This window comes from Xylocopa sonorina, chromosome 7 (genome assembly GCF_050948175.1).
Source record: "Xylocopa sonorina isolate GNS202 chromosome 7, iyXylSono1_principal, whole genome shotgun sequence".
In the NCBI taxonomy this organism is placed as follows: domain Eukaryota; kingdom Metazoa; phylum Arthropoda; class Insecta; order Hymenoptera; family Apidae; genus Xylocopa; species Xylocopa sonorina.
Genome location: NC_135199.1, coordinates 6,641,879 through 6,661,616, shown reverse-complemented (window position 1 = coordinate 6,661,616; position 19,738 = coordinate 6,641,879). Strand labels below are relative to the sequence as shown.

Below are 19,738 nucleotides of genomic sequence, written 5' to 3'. Positions count from 1 at the left end.
CTGATAAATTTTCAGGATCGGTAACGCCGAAATTACCACCAAAACCGTTGCAGGGACGTCCACCAACTACCATGTTTAATTTCAATGCTCCTCCTGGATCTAGTTAAGTGCTATATTTTCCTACCTCTTACCTAACATAGAACGCATCATTTTTGAGTTAATGCGTCCATCAGAATGGTCTCTTTTTCTTTGAAGTAAGAGAAGTAAAGTGTATATATACTTGTATAAAAAGAATAACGTTAACTTGCGAATAACATTCGGCAATACGAAGAACAAGCAAACATCTCGGTCATTTCATAAATCGTGGAACCCTCGTAAACGACTAGAAGATTTCGCTGATTGGGTGGACCTGAACTTCACTTACCAGCAGAGGTCAAACTCTGCCCTTTGTACCCTAAAATGTCGATTACAATTTAACTCGCAGACCCTCTGCTAGTCAAGCAAACGTTCACTTACATGGTAATTGCGGCTCGCTCACTAGATTAAGGACGGATTTAAACTGGACTCATACGGGGACGACAATCTTCTACCTTCCTTCCTTCCACTGTCGATTTGCCACAATCGAGGAAACGGTACTTCCTTAAAAACCAGTAGAGGTAGGAGGACCACTGACTTCTAATTGGGCTGATTCAGAAGTGAAACTGATCAACGCCAAGGAGAATCAACCTGGTTTCTGTAAAATTGATACTCGGAACTAATCAACAGGAAATGGAGCCGGTGGATTTGGCTTTCTAAGTTGCTTAATTGTCAGTTTTATAACAATTTAGATGTCTGAGTAGCTACTAGGGGTTCATACCTTTGGTAATTATTCGGGTAACTAAACGAGAATATAACTGATAGTTGTACACTGCGTCCATTTAGCCTAGATGTATCTAGTATCTTGAATGCCTTCTCTTTCCTGTCTCTAATCTCCATTTGAGCGAGTTATCTCACGAGCATTGACGAATCTGAGGTTTCACGAGTCTCCTTTGGTGTTGTTGTGCCTCCTCGCAAATCTCCGCACGAATAACTCAGTTGTCTTACAATTGGCGCCCAACGTGGGGCCAATGCGGAAGAGAACACCTCTGCTAGTGTTACACATGTATGTATACTATTATAAATATATATTATATAGTAACTATTGTAATAATGTCAAGCGTAAAACGGAGAATGAGACATTGAAGTTATATATAATAAATAGTATATTGTGTAGATTCCGAGAGGACCCTTTATCCACCTTCGCTGTCTATATATGTACATTGCAATCTTTATATAATGAACTAAATAACAATGGTGGTCGTTTGTACAACAGAAACATGAACAACCGATTGCGTCACTATTGTTTTTTTATGTATGATACATGTATTTTTTTTATAAATGTTTCTACGAGTAGAAAGACGTGGACAAAATCTCAACGTTATTACAGTTACGGTTCTCTTTCCCTTTTTTTCTTTGTTTTAAGTTTTTGATAAAAATGTTCAAATTCTTCACATTCTTACACGGGTTTCTGTTAATCGATAAATACTTTGGTGGAATGATAAACCTCTTTTTAAATAGAAAAAGATGCTTAAAATAGCATACATGTATATACATAATTTTCCTTTAACCCTCTATAGCGCTTAATCCGAGTTATTAATCCGAGATTTCCTTTATAATGGGAAACCCCACTCAATTGTGCAGCAATTATTTTCCCTTTGCAAGCAGACAAGATTTCGATTATAGAGGGTTAAAAATGGAAAGTTTGTCACGAGATCAAATATTTAGGAACAACAAACATCAGTATTTCTTTAACCATACTTCCTATTCATACTCTATTACGATCTTAACGTTATGACTTAAACCTAGTTTGATTTATAAATACAATTTTATAAAATAGATTAAATTTTTAAGCATCACAAAAGAGGTCGTTTCTCGTCGTTCGTTAATACTGATAGCATTCGTATCCTGAATCGTACACGATGCGTTGACCTCATAATCGTACGTAAAAATGTTCAAACGATTTCCGATCGTTTAAAAAGCGTTGAAATACTTTTGGCATTTATCACTTAATTGCATGTGAACTTGATCGTTCCTCATCTCGAGTATGCACACGTCACGCAAAGTTCTAAAATATCACAATTATCATTCCATTCATTTGTACTCGCTATTTTAATTACGTATATATGTAAGACTTGGTTTAACCCCTTGAGGTGTAGATATGGTTCGTTTTATACAAGGCATCATAGACAACTATAGCAAAGACACTTGAACCGATCCCTTCGAACCTATTGGAGTCTAAAGATGTGCTATAATTGTATGTATTTTGTATGTTTGTATGGTGAATTCAATTATGTAAAAAGATTCGAAAAATATCCATTTCTCTCGTGAATATCACTGAAAAAAGCAATATGAAGTGATAGAGTTTACAACCGAACCACAAAGAGTTAAGTACAATGTTCACACATCTAGAGAAAGTATTCTGTACAAATGAACAAGACATTTAAAAAATATTTTTAAGTACATTTTCTCTCGAGGGTGGAACGCAATTGGTGCTTATGATCAGGGAATTATGTCACCTCCCATACGGTCGAGCCCTCGCCGTTTCTATTGTGCCTGGAAGCTACATCGACGTGGGCATCTAAACCGTCGCTCAATTTGCTAAATCGCCTCGCCCAGCTACCTCTGGCGCCGCCAGCAGCCCTGCCTATGCTTCCCGCCTCCCTGAGTACCGACAAAATATCCTCTTCGTCGTCCTTGCTCTTTATACCTTTCTCATACTTAGCCTCTTGGGCGAGCAAACGCTCCCGTTGCAGTTGAGTCGCCAGAGAATGAGGCACGTCCGGTATCACGTAACTCATTATGCCGGTCAAAGCGAAGACCTGATGGGATTACGACGGTGTTAATTTCAATAATCAATTAATTATTCATCGAGGATAAATTACGACGAAGCTTACGATATGTTCGAATACGACGACGAAGGCTAAACGAGCCGCGAAAACGTGCCAGTATTGCGGACTCAGACCGTACGGATCGTTGGGATGATCCGGCCCATTCCTGTAGCCTCGGTACTGACAAGTTTCCGGATGTTTATTGTCGATATCGCTCTTCATGTAATCACGATAATCCGACGTATTAAATTCCGACAGAGAACTGTCGATGTAGCCCACTAAGTCCTGCGTGGGGGAGTAGACGATAGCGTAGACACTTCGAGGGATGAAATCTGACGTGTAGGCGATAACGAATGCCTGCGTGTAACGTAAGAGATTTGCTATAAGAATTGACGATCTATAAAAAAAAAAGATTGAGGAGAAGCTGTTATAAGTTAACGCGTACATTCGATACCACTGCAACGTAAGTCACTCCGCGCAGTATGCCGTACCAGGCGCCTATATCTTCAACTCTCTCCGCTAATGGCCTCCTCGCTTCTTTCACCATTTTATACGCATCCAGTCGTATCTCGGCTATATTATTTAACAACGCGAACAACGGAGCTAATGGGAACGCGGCGACGAACAGAGTCACAAATCCGTACTGCAAAACTGTGAAAGGGAATCAATCGAGTTTTGCGAGAAACATCGCGTCGACACGCAATAGCAGTTCTTAATTACTCAATTCGAGTACACGTACTCATTTCCAAGTATTCGTCGAACAGAGCAAGTCTTCCAGGATCCTGCAATTGATAATCCTTCTCCCAATAAGTGTACCGCCTCGCGTGATCCTTTGTAGCGGCTACATGATTCCTTTTACGCCACCAATTCCACAATTTCGGCGACAATATCTCTACGAAATTATTGAAGCACTGTTTGCCGACCATTATGATGGCCAGTTGGATGCAAACTTCCGACAGACACCCAGCCGGGTCGCACACGTCCGTTTTTATCCGAACAAACTCGGAAGATCTTGCTTCCGCGTCTCCAGGATGAACAAAGAATCTTCCCTATAATAATCATCGATGAATTTTCTTAACTTAGAACGATAAGCATGTCCGTCGTTACAAACCTTAAAGAAGGCTATATAAATGAGCGATGAATAAAAATTGACGAACTCGAACAGAAAAATTTTGAAGGTGAAGCTGGATTCGTACTCCGTCTGCGTTCTGGGGTTTTCCATGTTCACCATCCATCGCGCTAAACGGTGGTAAACTCGCGTGAGGATCATGATAATCACCAAGTTGACAAGAGCAGCACTCGTAGATGTGACAATTTTCGCGTGCTTGTTTAAAAATGATTCACCACCACCGTAAAACACGGATACCAGCGATATCCTATAGATGATTGTTCCCAGAACAGCGGCCAAAACTACGCATATCTAAATGCAAATTAATCGATCAAATTTGGATTGGAATTCTATCAGCGATATTTCGACAATTTTTTTGTTACCATGAAGAACACCATGGAACCCGTGGCACAGAAACGTAAAGCCTTAGACCACAAAGGTAGATATGGTTCTCTTTCTCTGGTCACAGGATTTATTCGGAACGTTTTCACTGTCGTTTCGAACTCGGGCCTTGGTTCTTCGTCGTTCTCAGCGTTTTGTAGATCCCACTCCCAGACTATTACAGCTTGCCTCCGTTTCCATAGTTCAAGGAATGTTGTGGCTGAATAAGAAGTAACAAGATAAACATATTCGTCGAAGAATGAGATTCTAACTTATATGATATACCCCAAAACGACATGAAGATCGCGAAGAAGACAGTGGCGGGATTGTCGAATAAATAGGTCAACTTTGAAAATAAACAGGAATTGCCCAGCTTTTGGTACGAGCACGCTCTGTCGCAAACAGGGCATAACGTGATGTTCCCTAGGAAGAAATTATTTAACGAGATAGAAGATTAACAAGTAGAACAAAAATTACGTGAGATAAATGTACCTGCTATATTAAAATCGCATATTTCTTTGCTAGGTATATTGTCAGGTCCATCCATGCTTCCAATACCGTACATGAAGCATAAAAGACCGACTATAGCTGGGGGGTATAAACAGTTCGTATAAAACCCCAGCCAAGCAAAGTAAAGCGCCACTTTCTCGCCGAAATATCGTCTGATCAACCAAAGTGGTTGTTTCTTATACCTGATAACATTATAATTTCTATTTTCATCTTTTCCAATCTCCTTAAACGATTAATTAAAACGAATATGTTTAAACACCAAATATGACAACGAGTACAGTAATGTTAAGTACAAAGTATGAAATACCATTGGGAAGGTCTAGCCCATATCAAGTACAGTAGGTGTCTGTCTAGGATTTCACCATTGAGTCCGGGTTTATTGTACGGACCTTCATGCAACGGGTAACAATCGAGATAAGTGCCATCCGCCAAAAGTCTACGAATACCAGCTTTTTCGTGAGTCTCGTCGTACCTTGCCCTCAACAATATTTGCATTACTATCAAAGACCTTTGCGCTGGCGTATACGCCGTATCCCTATCTTTCACTACGAATCTATAAGAGGAATACGATTGTAATTACAATCTGAAAGATAATTTCCGCGTCTCTTACCTTTCCTCTCGATCGCCTGAGTCGATGCTGTCGTAAAATCTAGGCTCCTCTGGATACTTCTTGGTGTCCCAAGTGTGTATCTTTTCTATCCACTTCACCCATCGCATCCACTTCTCCCAAAGCTTTGGTCTTTCTTTCCCGTTCTCGTCGCCCTGCTGGTAGGAAGTAACAGGTGCGACTAGTGAGTCAGTTAATAGCTTCGTGCGTGTTCAGACGTTGGGATAGACGTACCCAAGCCTTAACGGAAATAGTGATGAACCTTTTGGTGGGTAACTTCAAGTTCATCACTTCGGCGTATTGAACCTTGATCTTCCACGGGATGTGTAACTTCAAGAAGTAAGTCTTCCCGTCGAACGAGTTCTCCTTTGGCTCCAATTCTAGCTGCAGGCCCTCTTTCAACAGATTCTGCTGAAAGACGCGCCTCTGCTCCTTTCGACGCGCTTCTATTTCAGTCATCACTCCGTTGTTCTCCTCCTGGTACACCAACACCATGTCGATTCGTCTGCGACCATCTCTGAATGCGGTACACAACATTATACGATATTTATGAGAGATACAACTGGATAATTGATAGTCTTTTAGGAAACGACGATCAGTTCTACAGCAAGTAGTCAAGGTTATTTCAAGGATTGCTCAAGATTTTCTTAACGATACCTAAGCATTTTAAAAGACTTTGGAAGAAAGCTTTTCTTGAAGAAAGACGTCCAAGTTGCGTATGTAGGAACTGAAAAATCGTGAACTCTTTCAGAATAATCCAATAGTAAGGTGAATATGTATAGCGAGCGTAAAGAGAGCGTGTCTAAAATTAACTCCAATACGAACAGAAATAAGCCGCAACTGACGTAAACTTATTAAGGCATAAAATCGCAATAATCTAATTTGCTGACAGAGGCCACGCGATGTGAAGATTAATTATGTAAACGTCGTTATTTTACGCACACCGCTCTTTGTAAAACGTTACCCGTCTATTACTGTCTAAGTATAGAAATACTTCTGATAGTCTTCAGGGTATTCATTATATTCGTCCGCTATGCCCGCTCGTATTAACATGCGAATATGTAGGACTTCGTACACTTTTATTTTCCGTTTCCTTTTTCCCCGGAAACTCATTTATATAACTCACCGAAAGTAAAGCGTTTCTGGGTCCACTTCCGCCTCGGAAGACGAATCCTTTTGCAGCAACGAATCGCCCGGTACGTCGTCAGAAACTATCGGTGTGTCCAGCAACGATGGAGTGTCGTCCGGTGTGGTTGGTATTGTAAGCTTAGGACCTACGACAAACAGAAGGAAATTAGATTAATTTGAAAGAAAAATTGAAATAATCACTTGACTCTAAGCGTCAAAGTGATACGCAGCTTTCACGATCAAACATCGCACGACTACTATATTATACAACCACTAACGAGGTTCTCAGGTGTGAACTATGCCCTGTTAGAGACATTGCAATTCCTTCAACAGCACTTTACACGCATGATACGTACAGATGTTCATTTGAATCCTGGATAAGATCGTGGCAATGCTCGCGGAACGTCGAAACGTTTCTTCGAAGGGGACAACAACTCACGCCTGAAAGTCTCAACGGTGGTAACTCTGAATATTAGTTTTCCATTGAGCACGCTAGCGCATGCAAATAGATTGGTCAGCACCTGTTGCGTGAAAGTTTCTTCCAACCCGTTTATTACGCTCAAGCGGAATTGATTGCACAACGAACCATGGAAAATCCTCCGACCTTGGTGGTCCACGTTGGCAAACGAACATACAGGAGTCGCGTGCATATTTTTCACGTTTTAACGCGATGCCACGTGGAACAGGGGAATGTAATTGTCGTTATCAAAAGCTTTACGTCCCACGAAAGGAATAAAGGAAGACGATAATGGGAGACACGTGTTTGCTCGACAGTGGGTCCCACCAATCGCGACGTCTTTACCTTCACGACCACGCTGAAGTCGCGACTGCATTATTAATATCCACGATTCGTGACACACTGACATTCATATGCATATTGATCGCGGTTTATTGACTTAGACCTATTTTCACCATTACTATGTTAGCGTGTCATTACGTATACCGTGTATTAACCATTGAAACTGGTCGGGGTCTTGACACGTGCAACGTTCGTTTACCGAGGTTTAAGTAAATACATTCTCATTTCTAACTAATCGCTGCCGATCAAACTGTACGACACGTGAAACGAGGTAGCGTTGATTCAATGGCTATGCTAACGTGGCATCGAGCTTTAGAATTGCACATGAATCAAGAAGGAAAATAATTGAAGTTACGTTAAGTTCCAACTTAAATAAACGCCAAAACTGAAAGCTCTTTGGACAGAGAATACGTTATCTCGATTCTACCAAAAGCATCGCGCGCAGTGAGATTCGTTCCCGATGGATGAACGCTGGTTCTGGTCAATCTAGAGGCTTTTGGCGACCCGCTCGGTGGAACGCCATTCCTGTCCATTTCATAGATCATCTCTCGGCTGCTCCCAACTTGGATGCTTTTGTTCACCGTGGGGGAATCTGATTCCGTCGAGGAATTCGTTTTCATCGGCGTCGAGCTCGTTGATGGCACCTTCGACGGTCTATCCTCCTCTCCCATCGCGTTCACGTCCGTTTCAGATTTACTCGAGCTTGGCTCGGAGACGTTCGTGTTGTTCGTGGACGAACTTTGCCGTCTGCTTCGATCATTCTGTAAAAATAGGCGTTGATAATTTGTTGCATTACTTTCAGTGTGTTACTTCTTTTTACCTCGAAGCAATGCCACGCGTTTCGAGAGGCCTTGCGTACGTTTAGAAATCATCTATCAGAATTTTTTGCATTATACGAGCTAATTCTTTTCGCCTTCTTTCTTTTGGTCTCGCTTAAGAACGATACAATCGGTGGTAGGATGTTTTATTAGAATAATTTTCATATTAACGTCAAATATTAACACTGTTTCCTATTGTTAATTTAAATATTTTGATTTCTAGCTCGTTTCAATTATTCAATTTTATTTATTGCAATTTCAACGTTTAAAAGGATAAACTAAACAGGATCCATTTAGATACCAAACCAGTTATTGCGTGAACGTTAGAATTTTCTGAATAATTTAGTAACGACGGTATCCATTTTTATACCATCGCGTGTAATTACGCAAATAATTTAGATCACGCATGACCAGTTTGGATTAATTATTTAGATAGTTCCACAGACGAGATTCATCGATTAGATACGGAGAAAAACGATGCATTTATTTCAAATATTCATCGTTTCCATTATATGTATATTATAGCTATTTTTATTCCATGAAACTTAAATTTTTTTGTAATTTATTGTATATTTCATTAGTTTTATTCTAAGTTCTTGTATATGTCCCGCTTTAGAGGTAAGAGAGAGAAAGATATATAAAAAAGCTATAAGAAAGAGTGAGACAGATTATACGGACCCACTCAAGAACCCGTGGCGCCATCTCCGCGGAAAGTACTGAAACTAATTACCGACCAGTGTTCAGCGCTTCTCCAAGAGTTGGCGCTAGTAGTCTTCAGTAGTTTACTTCGCTGTCGATAACGATGTGCGACCAGTTTGAGCACTTTTCACAGAGATGGCGCCAGGGGTTCTAAAGCAGGGTCGTTACTATCTGTCTCACTCTAGCTTATAGCTTTCTACTATATCTTTCTCCCTCTTACCTCTAAAACGGGACATATACAAGAAATTACAGTAAAACTATTGAAATATGGAAGAAATTAGAATGAAACTATTCAAATACACAATAAATTATAATAAAACTATTGAAATATACAAGAAATTGCAATAAAACTAGTGAAATGTACAATAAATTACAATAAAACTAATGAAATATACAATAAATTACAATAAAACTTATAAGTGTATTATTATATAAAACTTGTAAGTTTTATATAATAAAAATAGTTATAATATAATAGTTCTTCTATCTATCCATGCAATTAAGTAGTCTAAGGTATATTTACATAAAAAAATATAACAATTCCCCTAGAAATAATGAATACCGATACAAAATTAATATACATATAGACAGTACATCGTTGCAATTAAATATCAAACCTACGTACAATTTACGTGTTCTTGTTAGCAACAGGATTATTCTGTCTCTATCTAAAAACAATAACGACAACAAAGAAATAGAAAGGAATGATACCTGCGTTTCATCCTCGACACGGAGTTCATTGTTATCCATTGCGTTAAGAAAGGCTTTCTAAACAACCTCGAGAATAATCCTCTATCATCGGTGACATCTAAGGAAAATGCAAACACGCCGGTAATTCTGATCGGCGCTGTCGTCCTGTAAATCGAGACGGCAGTGGAATACACCTTCTTCCAACAGGAAACGAGTTCGATCCAGCTATTTTCATGGTAAACGTTTCAGGCTAAATAATACGTCTATGCAACGCGACAATTGCCGCCAAATTATCGTGGTCACTCGCAACTGAAAATCTCAAGGTAACGCGTAACTTCCCACGCATGCACTTTATCGCCGTTGAGAATCGGTGATTCCGAGGATTCTCGCGCTTCCCATTACACGTAAATAGCTAATTGTTAGGAGAGAAATAAAAGACAATAGTCAACTCGTACGTGGAACGATCAGCGTTGAAGTAGTGGCAGCTGGCTGTTGATACTGTTCGCAAGAATGATCACTTTCTATCGCGAAAGGAAATGCAGGCACGTCAATAAATTGTCTTCCTGAGTTTGTTCCGGTTGTTAATCGATCGACAACATGTAAGAGAGAATCTCGTTCGATCGACATGTTCGTATGTAAAACCGGAGGTAATCGGTTCTAATCGCTCGTCTAGTAGTAAACGATGATCGATTACAGTTTGAGGCTGCGACCTCGCTACGGTTTCGCTCTCTTTCTCAATTATGAATGGGACACCAGCCGGTTACTCTATAGTTGTCACTTTTCTCGACCTGAAGAGGCTCGCACGGCCTTGGCCCATCAGGAAACGTGCTGACATTCCGGTTGAGTTTTTCACGTCGATAGATCCGAGATAGATGTATTATGGATCCGTTGTCCAAAGCGAAAACTTTTCAGATAATTAAGTACGACCTTTGTAATCGCGTCGTGAAATGCACGTAGGCACATTGTCGTAAAATATTTACTTCGAATGTCTATTCCGTACTTACGATCTTTATAATCTTCTCGTTACTGTTTCCACTTCATTGCCGTGCACGTTGTTGCATGTCAGTTGTTAATTATGATTTTAGAAAGCTCGTTATTATCTTATCTGGTCCCATCTCTTCTGACTGATTATTTCAATAGTTATTGCCGGTATACTGTATGCCCTTGAGAATTGTACAATGTTTCATTATCGAAGAAGACACCGTGTCCTGCAACTGTAACTTTTAACAGGCATCGTGAGAGTATACTCGTAAAGCTGACGGAGAAGCATGCAAAAGAATTAGTCGTCGATCGTATTTGTAGACGATTTAATCACGATCGTGTCTCGTCCGGAAGACAGGCGACAGAGTTTGGTCCTGCGTAATTTTGCTGCGCACCTATCCACTTAAATCACTTGTGTAAACAGAAAAAGCGATACAAAATCCAGCAAGTCTTCACCACGATCACTAGTGATCCTCTCTGATGCTTCTTAATTTTCACATAACTTCTCACACTTCCTTGGAAATCCGTAAAGCGTACTCGAGTGTCAAGCGTTGTCCATACTCGTCAGGTGATGCCGGTCGCTTCCGCCGCACTACTGTGAGACACACTGACCTCCTCGTGGCTGAATGATACTTATATGTCGCACACGGTCGTGCGTGTGTTATTTACGAATGGCATCTATGTACACACGACTTTGCACGAATGAAGACACGTACACAGGTACACATAATTGCGAGTGTGGCGAGTGTGCCGATATTCTCTTTTATACCCGAACTATGTCTGCGTTGGTGCACGTGATTTTATTTATACTATCAACGTAACGAGTGACTACGAATGTTCCTCTCTAATGATTCGTCATAGTGTATCGATGCATCACGCCTCTTGACACACAACAACGTCTTAAACGACATACTTTTTAAGTAATTCTTTCCTACCAGATGTCTTATTCGTTCATGACTTCTTGTTATATACTACTGGATTTATACGTGGAGATTTCTGCATGCACACACCTACAAACATACAAACACACATTACAATACATTCAGTACACAAATTCTACACGTTACGCGACACATATACACGTGTGATCGCGCATGGACAAACGTTGATGCGCGTCACACATGCACGCAGAAAGCTATCAAGGATCTTAACCCTCGTGTAGGTATGCGATCGAGGAATATACTGGACAATAAGGTTTTCGAATCGCTATGGTTACCGAACGAGCACAACATATGTTACGTATCGTGTCAGTATAGCACATCGCCTCTCTCATGAACTTGAAATACCATCAGAGGGATGAGCGTATGTTTGCACGCAACATCTACAATCCACATTGGGGAACGGCCAATGTTGCGACCACGTAATTGCGGTTAATGTACGTTGGCTATATCGACGACGATCCATCTTCTGTATTATTTAGCGTGTTTCTCGACTTTCATGTTAAACACGTCCCGTACAAAGGAAACAGCCGGTCGCGAAAGCGTAACGCTATAATTAAAAGATCGTGGTTCTATTTTGGGGTTGTTCCAATTTCTTTATTGCCAAGATATCATTATGGCAATAAATTTATCTTGAACCAGTTTCGTATATAGACGCCGTACGGTTTTCCTGAAATAGTACGGAACTAGATTCCTGCTATTGCCTATAACTTCGGTAGCGTAACCTTCACGGTAAAGACCTACCTGAAAGTCACGTAGAATACTTGAAAAAGAAGGGTGATCGATAGAAAATGTCTGTCGATCTTATAACACTTTGACATTTTACCATAATTGTTAACTTCGCTTTTGCTATACTTAACGTTTCAATTTGCGTATGGAACTTTGTAACGTGTACATGTATACAATAGCGACGAGTTAAAGCAAGGCGATCGTCCCTTTAATAGCAATTGAAATACCCCCCTCAGAGGCATTTAAATACTACTTTTAATTTATTATTAGATTTGCTATTGTATTGTACTGTTATCGTACATTGTTACCTTTTTGACATTCTTGCGGACACCACTGCAACTGATTTATTTTTCACTCTATTATTAGTTTTAATGAAGAGTGTTTTGTTGAAATACCAAGTACTTGTGCAGAAAAGGTCCAATATAGTTTGCTGAATTCACCGTTGCATGTGATATACATATTTCACTGCACTGGAAGTTTGAATGAACGCAGTGAGTCTTGTTCGCGATTATTGACTAGATTAAAATCGTTGCTACCGTGGATACGAAATTAGATAACGAAGAGAGAAGAAAATGCTGAAATAAACGACGTGAAATTAAGTCGATCAGTGTCTCGAGTTTACCATGTATTCTTTAAATTCCGTTTGCTCGCAGTATTTCGCTTGATCAGAGATGTAGCGTCGTTCGCCATATTTATTTTCGGTCAACAGACACCTGTGAGCATTACTTCCTCTTCATTGCCACTTAGTTACGTTGTTTGACAACCACGAAAACGATTGTTAAATTACCATTAACATAGATTGTTGCGCTTCGCAACAATCTGTTAAGTGTCTGACGAACGAACGAATTCTATGTTAAGTGAACTAAGTAATTATATATATCGATAAGAAGAGTGGAAACATTCGGGTACCGTAGGTGCATTATTGGGTGTGTCATAATGAAGACCATTTTCACACTCCTGACGTTTGCCTTTTTTTATGCAGGTAGAGAATAAAGATATTTATTTGCACTCATTACTCGTACACGAGACACGATATTTACGATCCTATAAAAACCGTATCTTTATCGCAAGCTAATAAATAATGGAGAATACCGATAACCCCGTACGCGAAATTGGATGTTTACGTTACAAACATTACTTACACGAGAATGTATTATGATTTTGCACGTAACTAATTTGTTGTGATATTTATACAAAGTCACATAATGAGTTACGTATTCAGTATCCGTTTAGACTTAAGTTATTTAGAGTTTTAAATGTTGTAAGGTTAACACGCAAGCCAACAGATTTAAGCGGAAACTTTGTCATGCTTTTCAGTTAATGGTCAACGCACGCCGACAATATCTTATATTTCCCAAGAGCAAATTAAAGATATTGGAGAGACTGTTGAGTTTCGTTGTTCTGTACAATACGCACCAGATTTTCCAGTTATATGGACAAAAATTAATAAAGACACTGTTAACGAACAATTACCTCTTTCACACGGTAGTTCCTTAATTATAAGAGACAGTAGATTTTCTCTTAGGTACGAAGTAGCTCAATCTACCTTTGTATTACAGGTAATTAAACATTATGTTTGAAAAGCATTTTATTTTAGTCGGATAATTTAGTTACTAATTTAATGTGTACTCTTTAGATAAAAGATATCCAAGAGACTGATGCTGGGTTTTATCAATGCAAAATTTTAATATCTGTGAATAATTACGTGTCCGCGAATGTTGAACTGCAAGTTCGTAGGCCACCAGTTATCAGTGACAATTCGACCAGATCTTTAGTCGTCACAGAGGGACAGCCTGTGCAACTTGAATGCTATGCAGGCGGTTTCCCTACGCCTAGAATTTCATGGCGTAGAGAAAACAATGCTATTTTACCAACTGGTGGTTCTATTTATCGGTAGGTAATTAACTGACCTACGATGATGTATCAAACATTAAATGTTCGATACGATTTTCTTGTTAATAAATAAAAAAACATTGCAGTGGTAACATGTTAAAAATTCCTGGAATTCGGAAGGAAGATCGTGGTACGTACTACTGCGTCGCCGAGAACGGAGTGGGACGTGGAATTAGACGTAATATTAACGTTGAGGTTGAATTTGCGCCTGTGATCACTGCACCTAGACCGAGACTTGGTCAGGCCTTGCAGTACGATATGGACTTAGAGTGTCATGTAGAAGCTTATCCTCCTCCAGCCATCGTATGGTTAAAAGATGATGTTCAGTTGTCCAATAATCAGCATTACAGTATATCACATTTTGCAACTGCTGATCAGTATACCGATACAACAATTAGAGTGATTACCATTGAGAAAAGACAGTACGGAAAATATGTGTGCAGAGCTTCTAACAAATTGGGAATTGCGGAAACGACCGTTGATTTATTCGGTATGTTCAGAGTAGAGTATATTTATCGATTTAATGATATAAATGTTTGTTTGTTTTTTATCGTAATATTGATTATACATATGCCCGTAGAATCGATAAATATGTATGTATATTTATAAAATTGTGCATGATGATGTAATGATAACGTTTATTTATCGTATTTATGTAATTTTGTATATAGTTCAATTCGTTTGTTTATTTTATCTCTGAATAAGCAGTAATTTAATTTTTAGCCCATTCATTTGTTATGTTAGGGTAGTTAGCATGCTCTAGACTTTTCCTTGCTTTTTTGCGCAGAAACTTCTGTCCCTGTGTGTCCACCAGCTTGTGGCCAAGCCCTTTATTATGGGGCTGGAGTAGTACCAATCTCTTCAGGACCTTTGGTAGTCTTAGTTTTATTTATTACAGTTGTTATGAGGTATGTTACTTTTGAAAACCATTTTTTCCACTGCTTCTCGCATCCGAACGTTTATGTTTGCTGTGTGACGTGATTTCACTCTGTTTTGCATAGTAAACGAATCTTAAAAATTTACAGAAATTTCCATACCAAATATTAATTATTCCGGACTTCAGTGGGCAGCAGCAACTCAGTGCAGCTCTACGAATTGGTTGCTGATAGTGCTGTGGTATACCGTTCTTAATAGATATTAGAAACATCATTAACATAACTTTAGGGGCCTGATTTGTTTTTAACTCTAACTAGATGATTATTTTTGTAGTTACTTACAAATGAAATTGACTAATTATTAGCGATTATAATGCAAATTTTTAGGGGCCAGCAGTACAATAGATGTTGGCAAGGTACAAATTAACATTCCAGAATAGTACATAGTGGTACATAGCGAAAAAAAACAAATAATATTAACAATAGTTCGAAAGATATATATGTATATTATATAGTCTTTTCCCTTATATCAGTGCAACTGATAAACACGAAGAAGTGATTGATAATAATGTTATGAATATATAAATCAGCCTTTAACATAGTTTTTAGGAGTCTCGAATCTCATACAACTTAAATAATTGTTAATGCTCTATTAGAAGAATTCAAAGTAATAATACTCTATAGTTGCCTTGTTATATGAATTGTTCGGCGAATGAGAAAAAAAAAAGGTAAAGAAAAATTAATATACATGTTAGTACCTTGATCACGTTGCAAAGCATGTAAGTTTTAGAGATAGACCAACGATTGTATATTGTAGTTGAAATTATTTATGTACGATCGCGACTAGGATGTTTTCTATTGTGTGTTGACAAGCGCATAGACTGCACTACTCATATCAGGGATCGTTTCTTCGTCTTTCTTGGAAAAATTTATAAGGTATTATAAGCGCAAAGGAACGTAGAATCTCAGATAAGTAAGAGTTTTTATGACCTTTTTACGAGTTTGCATTTTTATATTTACTTCTAGACTTATATGGATTTTAATAAACGACATAATTATGACACATTCCAGCCTCCTCAATATCTGCCATTTATTTGTCGTTCATTTATTTAATATTAAATAAAATCGAACACATTTGAAATTAAGATAAAAAATTGTTTTTATTTTAATTACATTCGGAAGTTATGTAATTTCCCCCTTATAATTTGAACACCGCTTTACTGATCTCTCCGCGTTTCAAAGCATCGAGAGCCTCGCGATACTGAGATAACGAGAATACTTTAATTCCTAACTTTTCATAATTCAGATATTTATCGGCCATCGCATGTAATAAACCCAGTCCCTTAGGGAACGAGAAAGGATTTATATTTACACCTATGATTGTCAATTCCTTCATGTAGATCTGCCGGAAAATAAAATAAAATTAAGAGCTACTTATATCCGACTGTTTTACAATTCCTTGACAGTGAAGTTTTATCGAAATCATTGTGACTCAGATAAATACTTGGAAAAGTAACAATGCAATAATCATGAATAACTTACCTGGAATGGTTCGATACTGAATTTCGCTAGGGGATTAGCGACTCCGAACACGCATAAACGACCACCTGGCCCTAGCAAAGGAAGAGCCCCCTCAATAGCTGGAGCTGAACCACTACAGTCTATGATCAGGTCGTACGAACCTTTCAATTTCTGTGGACTGACTGTTTCATAATCCAAATCTGAAAAATAAAATTGTCACCAATGCTTAACTTTCATAGAATAATTACTTTTTATCTACACGTGTATTCACGAGTTTTATCAATGCGAAGTGAAAGTAAAAGGAAGGTTTAAATAAACATGTATATTATTTGCAAATTCAGAGCAAGAATCGAAGATTATCATTACCCAATTTCGACACCAGCTGCCGCCGTTTTTCTTGAGGCTCGCTGACCGTCACGGTTTTCTTAAGACCGCGCAAGTGCAACAAACAGGTCCATAAAATGCCAATGATTCCGGCTCCAATTACGAGCACCTTATTACCGACATCGACGCCGTTAAGTCTTCTCCAACCGTGAGCCAGGCACGAGAGAGGCTCTGCCAATGCGCCTTGCTCTAAATCTACACCATCGGGCAGTACATGGACCTGGAAAAAGAAGAAAACATGCAATAAAAATTCATTATCTGTTTGACGCTAATACGTATCTACACGTGTTCAACAACAAGGCAGCATCCCTTATTCTTAAGGCGATTCGAATACTCAGGAAAAAGAGAAAAAAATAGTGCTCAGCGGTTTTTAATGCGATCAATGAAATTGTTTGGATGAATTTTTCATTGTTTCCTCTTTGTCTATAGGAAGTTTAGTTAATTTTAGAACAAGTTGTGCCCAGTTTAAGAACCCCCGTTCTAGATAATCCGTTGTGGATAAAAGAAAAATTTTCACCCGTGACAGTTAATTATATTTCGCGCGTACTTTTTTTCATAAAATTATATCTACGTTAAAATAGACGTGAAGCCAGCTTGGCCAGATTTAATCGACCCTAGTTAAAAAGGCGTGCATACTTCGTCCCCTTTACTCGCGATCGAGATTAAAGTGAGCCCTGTGAACTTCGCTGAAGGCGACTGTAATAACTTTTTTAAATGTATTTTTAAATGCGATTACGCGCCCATGGGTCGGTGTAATTTTCATGGAGCCCCGACGAGCCATGGGATGAACTTAAATATGAAACGAGATACTTTTAGAAAGTTAAAAATACTCGGGATAACGTCTCAGAATGATAAAACTATCATATTAATAAATTTCAAAGACTAATAAAAGTAGAGACGAACCTGGCTTTCCGGAACGAGGGCGTGCGTCGAGAATCCACCATCCCTGTAGATTCCAATCGTGTTGTTAATGCCACCGGCACTGCAATGTTGATAAGTTCCATTGTGGCAATAAGTGCACTTGTCGCAGCTGCTGTTAGGGTCGACCGCTACTTTCTGGCCAACCTTTATGCTCTTCACAGAGGAACCAACTTCGCTTACGACCCCGGAAAATTCGTGGCCAAGAGTGAGGAAGCCTTCTTTCTTACATGGAAACGCACCCTGCACAATCGAAAGTATTTCTTTTGTAATAAATCGCTTAAAAAATTGTATGCTTACGTACAATACAGTTGCTTCAATCGAAGAAAACTCGGACCACTGTAAATTATTACAAGCAAACTGTTACGCAAAGACATATTTCCAAATTTGTATGGCTTTTCTTTTAACTCTTTCGATCATGGCATCTTTGTATAAGAACGTACTGAATAATTTGAATCTTCAACTTATACTGCCACTCACTTGAACGTAACGTCCTCACTTGGGAACGTGTTTACACCCCCTCTCCTTTGGAACCTCCTCGAAGACATTTTATGCAAATGAGACACCATAATTTAATTCAAAGAACTGCTTAGCAAAGTCACGAGTCTTTGTCAGGAATAAATAATTTGTGACTCAAAGGGTTAACTTGTTTCATAAAAGTTTCAGTTTAAGCATGTTTTCCTATGTAAAGCTCTTTATGAAGCGAGTGCCGCCAGAGTTCGGATCGGCTGAGGAAACTCGAAAATGGTCGTCGTACCAGTGGTATTATTCCAATCAGCATAATGAGATTACATACACGGGGACGTATGATCGATCGAACGAGTTGCAGACGCAGTTGATACACCGTATCTGGTGGATATCGTGATGTAACTGTGCACCGGCTCTGTCTCTGGAAATGCTTGTTCCACGTGTCAAGAAATTATCCGACATTCATCTGTGGCGCGATCGCGAGGCGCGTTCGAGTCACGTAACCGTGGGATGAAAAAGAAATTTTCATCTTTTAATGAATGCTCGACGCGAAAAACGGCAGAGGATCGCTTTCGCCGCCTACGATCTTCCGTCCCGTTTCCACGCGCAATTGAAGATGTATGGTAAGAAACAGACACGATATTAAAAAACTCAGACCGCTTAATTTACAATACACAGTGTCTTTCTCTTGGAGACAAATGCATTTAAATTAAGCTAATCGAATACGCTTTGAAGAAATCGGACATGTATCGATACGCCGCGAGAAATTGGCACGGCACTCGAAAGGTAAGTAGAACTTACAAGAGAAGATATTTTCAGGCATTATTCAACAATATTTTACTTCGACTCAAACGTTTCTTATCTTCGTTTATCTATATTATGATCTATAAATCTCGCTGTTCCAGCCAGCGGAAACCGTCTTCGCACCAACGAAACCAATGACCAAACAGGTTGACAAAGATATGTTTATCACATCGTAAAGGAAGAGCGCATCCAGTGCAACTCGAATATCATAGAAACCATTACGAATACGACATACTTCAATAATGTGGAGATCGGTGCCGCAGATCCCGCTGTAAGCAACTCTGATCAGCACCTCGTCCGGTCCCGGCTTCGGCACTTCCGCCCTCCGCAGCGCGAGGGTGCGACTCTTCACGTCGAAGCTGAGAAATTCCATAGCGGTGCCCGTTCGAACAGTCAGCCGTCTAACTAATGCTGCTCCCTGTCTCTGTCCAACATTTATATATCTTCGTTACGACATATTCTTGTTTATATATTGGTGCCGTGCGCCGATATTAATCGCCGAATATTGTCGCGTACGCGGGCACGCCATCTCGCGGGTACACGCGAATGGGAATTAAATAGGAACCGCGGCTGGAAACGTGGCTCGCGTCGTTTGGTTGCGTATTCGCAGTTGTCTCGGTTAATTAACCCCGGCGATGGCA

At 39.4% G+C, this 19,738-nt stretch overlaps 3 protein-coding genes across 7 annotated transcripts; 1 reads left to right on the top strand and 2 right to left on the bottom strand.

Annotated features, from left to right (window-relative positions):
- Positions 1 to 1,468: 1,468 nt before the first annotated feature.
- On the bottom strand, positions 1,469 to 9,851 carry LOC143425567 (anoctamin-4). Of its 3 annotated transcripts, none has more exons than XM_076898469.1 (15): positions 9,608 to 9,851; positions 7,807 to 8,140; positions 6,579 to 6,726; positions 5,687 to 5,969; positions 5,456 to 5,607; positions 5,153 to 5,398; positions 4,828 to 5,027; positions 4,621 to 4,758; positions 4,338 to 4,555; positions 3,958 to 4,266; positions 3,586 to 3,895; positions 3,292 to 3,497; positions 2,913 to 3,203; positions 2,535 to 2,837; positions 1,469 to 2,083 (listed from the first exon to the last, which is right to left on the bottom strand). In XM_076898469.1, the coding sequence occupies exons 1-15, from the start codon at positions 9,644 to 9,646 to the stop codon at positions 2,072 to 2,074; spliced, it is 3,189 nt and encodes a 1,062-aa protein (XP_076754584.1). In that variant the 5' UTR covers positions 9,647 to 9,851; the 3' UTR covers positions 1,469 to 2,071. The 3 variants fall into 3 exon arrangements, with proteins under 3 accessions (XP_076754584.1, XP_076754582.1, XP_076754583.1); XM_076898467.1 differs by having other exon boundaries at positions 5,456 to 5,610; positions 9,608 to 9,850; XM_076898468.1 differs by lacking the exon at positions 1,469 to 2,083 and having other exon boundaries at positions 2,274 to 2,837; positions 5,456 to 5,610; positions 9,608 to 9,850.
- A 3,081-nt stretch (positions 9,852 to 12,932) lies between these two features.
- Positions 12,933 to 16,067, top strand: Lac (septate junction protein lachesin). 3 transcript variants are annotated; one of them, XM_076898622.1, is made up of 6 exons: positions 12,933 to 13,216; positions 13,552 to 13,793; positions 13,871 to 14,127; positions 14,214 to 14,617; positions 14,915 to 15,035; positions 15,153 to 16,067. In XM_076898622.1, exons 1-6 carry the CDS (start codon positions 13,171 to 13,173, stop codon positions 15,172 to 15,174), a joined length of 1,092 nt encoding a protein of 363 aa, XP_076754737.1. In that variant the 5' UTR covers positions 12,933 to 13,170; the 3' UTR covers positions 15,175 to 16,067. The 3 variants fall into 3 exon arrangements, with proteins under 3 accessions (XP_076754737.1, XP_076754738.1, XP_076754736.1); XM_076898623.1 differs by lacking the exon at positions 14,915 to 15,035; XM_076898621.1 differs by having other exon boundaries at positions 14,915 to 16,067.
- Positions 16,068 to 16,143: 76 nt separating this feature from the next.
- LOC143425654 (sorbitol dehydrogenase) lies at positions 16,144 to 19,490 on the bottom strand. The gene is made up of 5 exons (XM_076898625.1): positions 19,333 to 19,490; positions 17,811 to 18,068; positions 16,890 to 17,127; positions 16,545 to 16,723; positions 16,144 to 16,404 (listed from the first exon to the last, which is right to left on the bottom strand). Exons 1-5 carry the CDS (start codon positions 19,468 to 19,470, stop codon positions 16,201 to 16,203), a joined length of 1,017 nt encoding a protein of 338 aa, XP_076754740.1. The 5' UTR covers positions 19,471 to 19,490; the 3' UTR covers positions 16,144 to 16,200.
- Between the last annotated feature and the right edge of the window lie 248 nt (positions 19,491 to 19,738).

Bases quoted from the DNA above. Each gene is read 5' to 3' on its own strand.
- LOC143425654 (XM_076898625.1), bottom strand. From the start codon at position 19,470: ATGGAATTTCTCAGCTTCGACGTGAAGAGTCGCACCCTCGCGCTGCGG. The intron at 17,128-17,810 runs GTTCGTCTCTAC...TTCTTTTTCCAG, and splicing joins CCCTCGTTCCGGAAAGCCAG to GTCCATGTACTGCCCGATGG. The intron at 16,724-16,889 runs GTAATGATAATC...TTTATTTTTCAG, and splicing joins GCAGCTGGTGTCGAAATTGG to ATTTGGATTATGAAACAGTC.
- Lac (XM_076898621.1), top strand. From the start codon at position 13,171: ATGAAGACCATTTTCACACTCCTGACGTTTGCCTTTTTTTATGCAG. The intron at 14,128-14,213 runs GTAGGTAATTAA...AAAACATTGCAG, and splicing joins ACTGGTGGTTCTATTTATCG to TGGTAACATGTTAAAAATTC. The intron at 14,618-14,914 runs GTATGTTCAGAG...TTTTTTGCGCAG, and splicing joins AACGACCGTTGATTTATTCG to AAACTTCTGTCCCTGTGTGT.
- LOC143425567 (XM_076898467.1), bottom strand. From the start codon at position 9,646: ATGGATAACAATGAACTCCGTGTCGAGGATGAAACGCAG. The intron at 6,727-7,806 runs GTAGAATCGAGA...TGTTTGTCGTAG, and splicing joins CACTGCGCGCGATGCTTTTG to GTCCTAAGCTTACAATACCA. The intron at 5,611-5,686 runs GTACGTCTATCC...ACTTCCTACCAG, and splicing joins CTATTTCCGTTAAGGCTTGG to CAGGGCGACGAGAACGGGAA.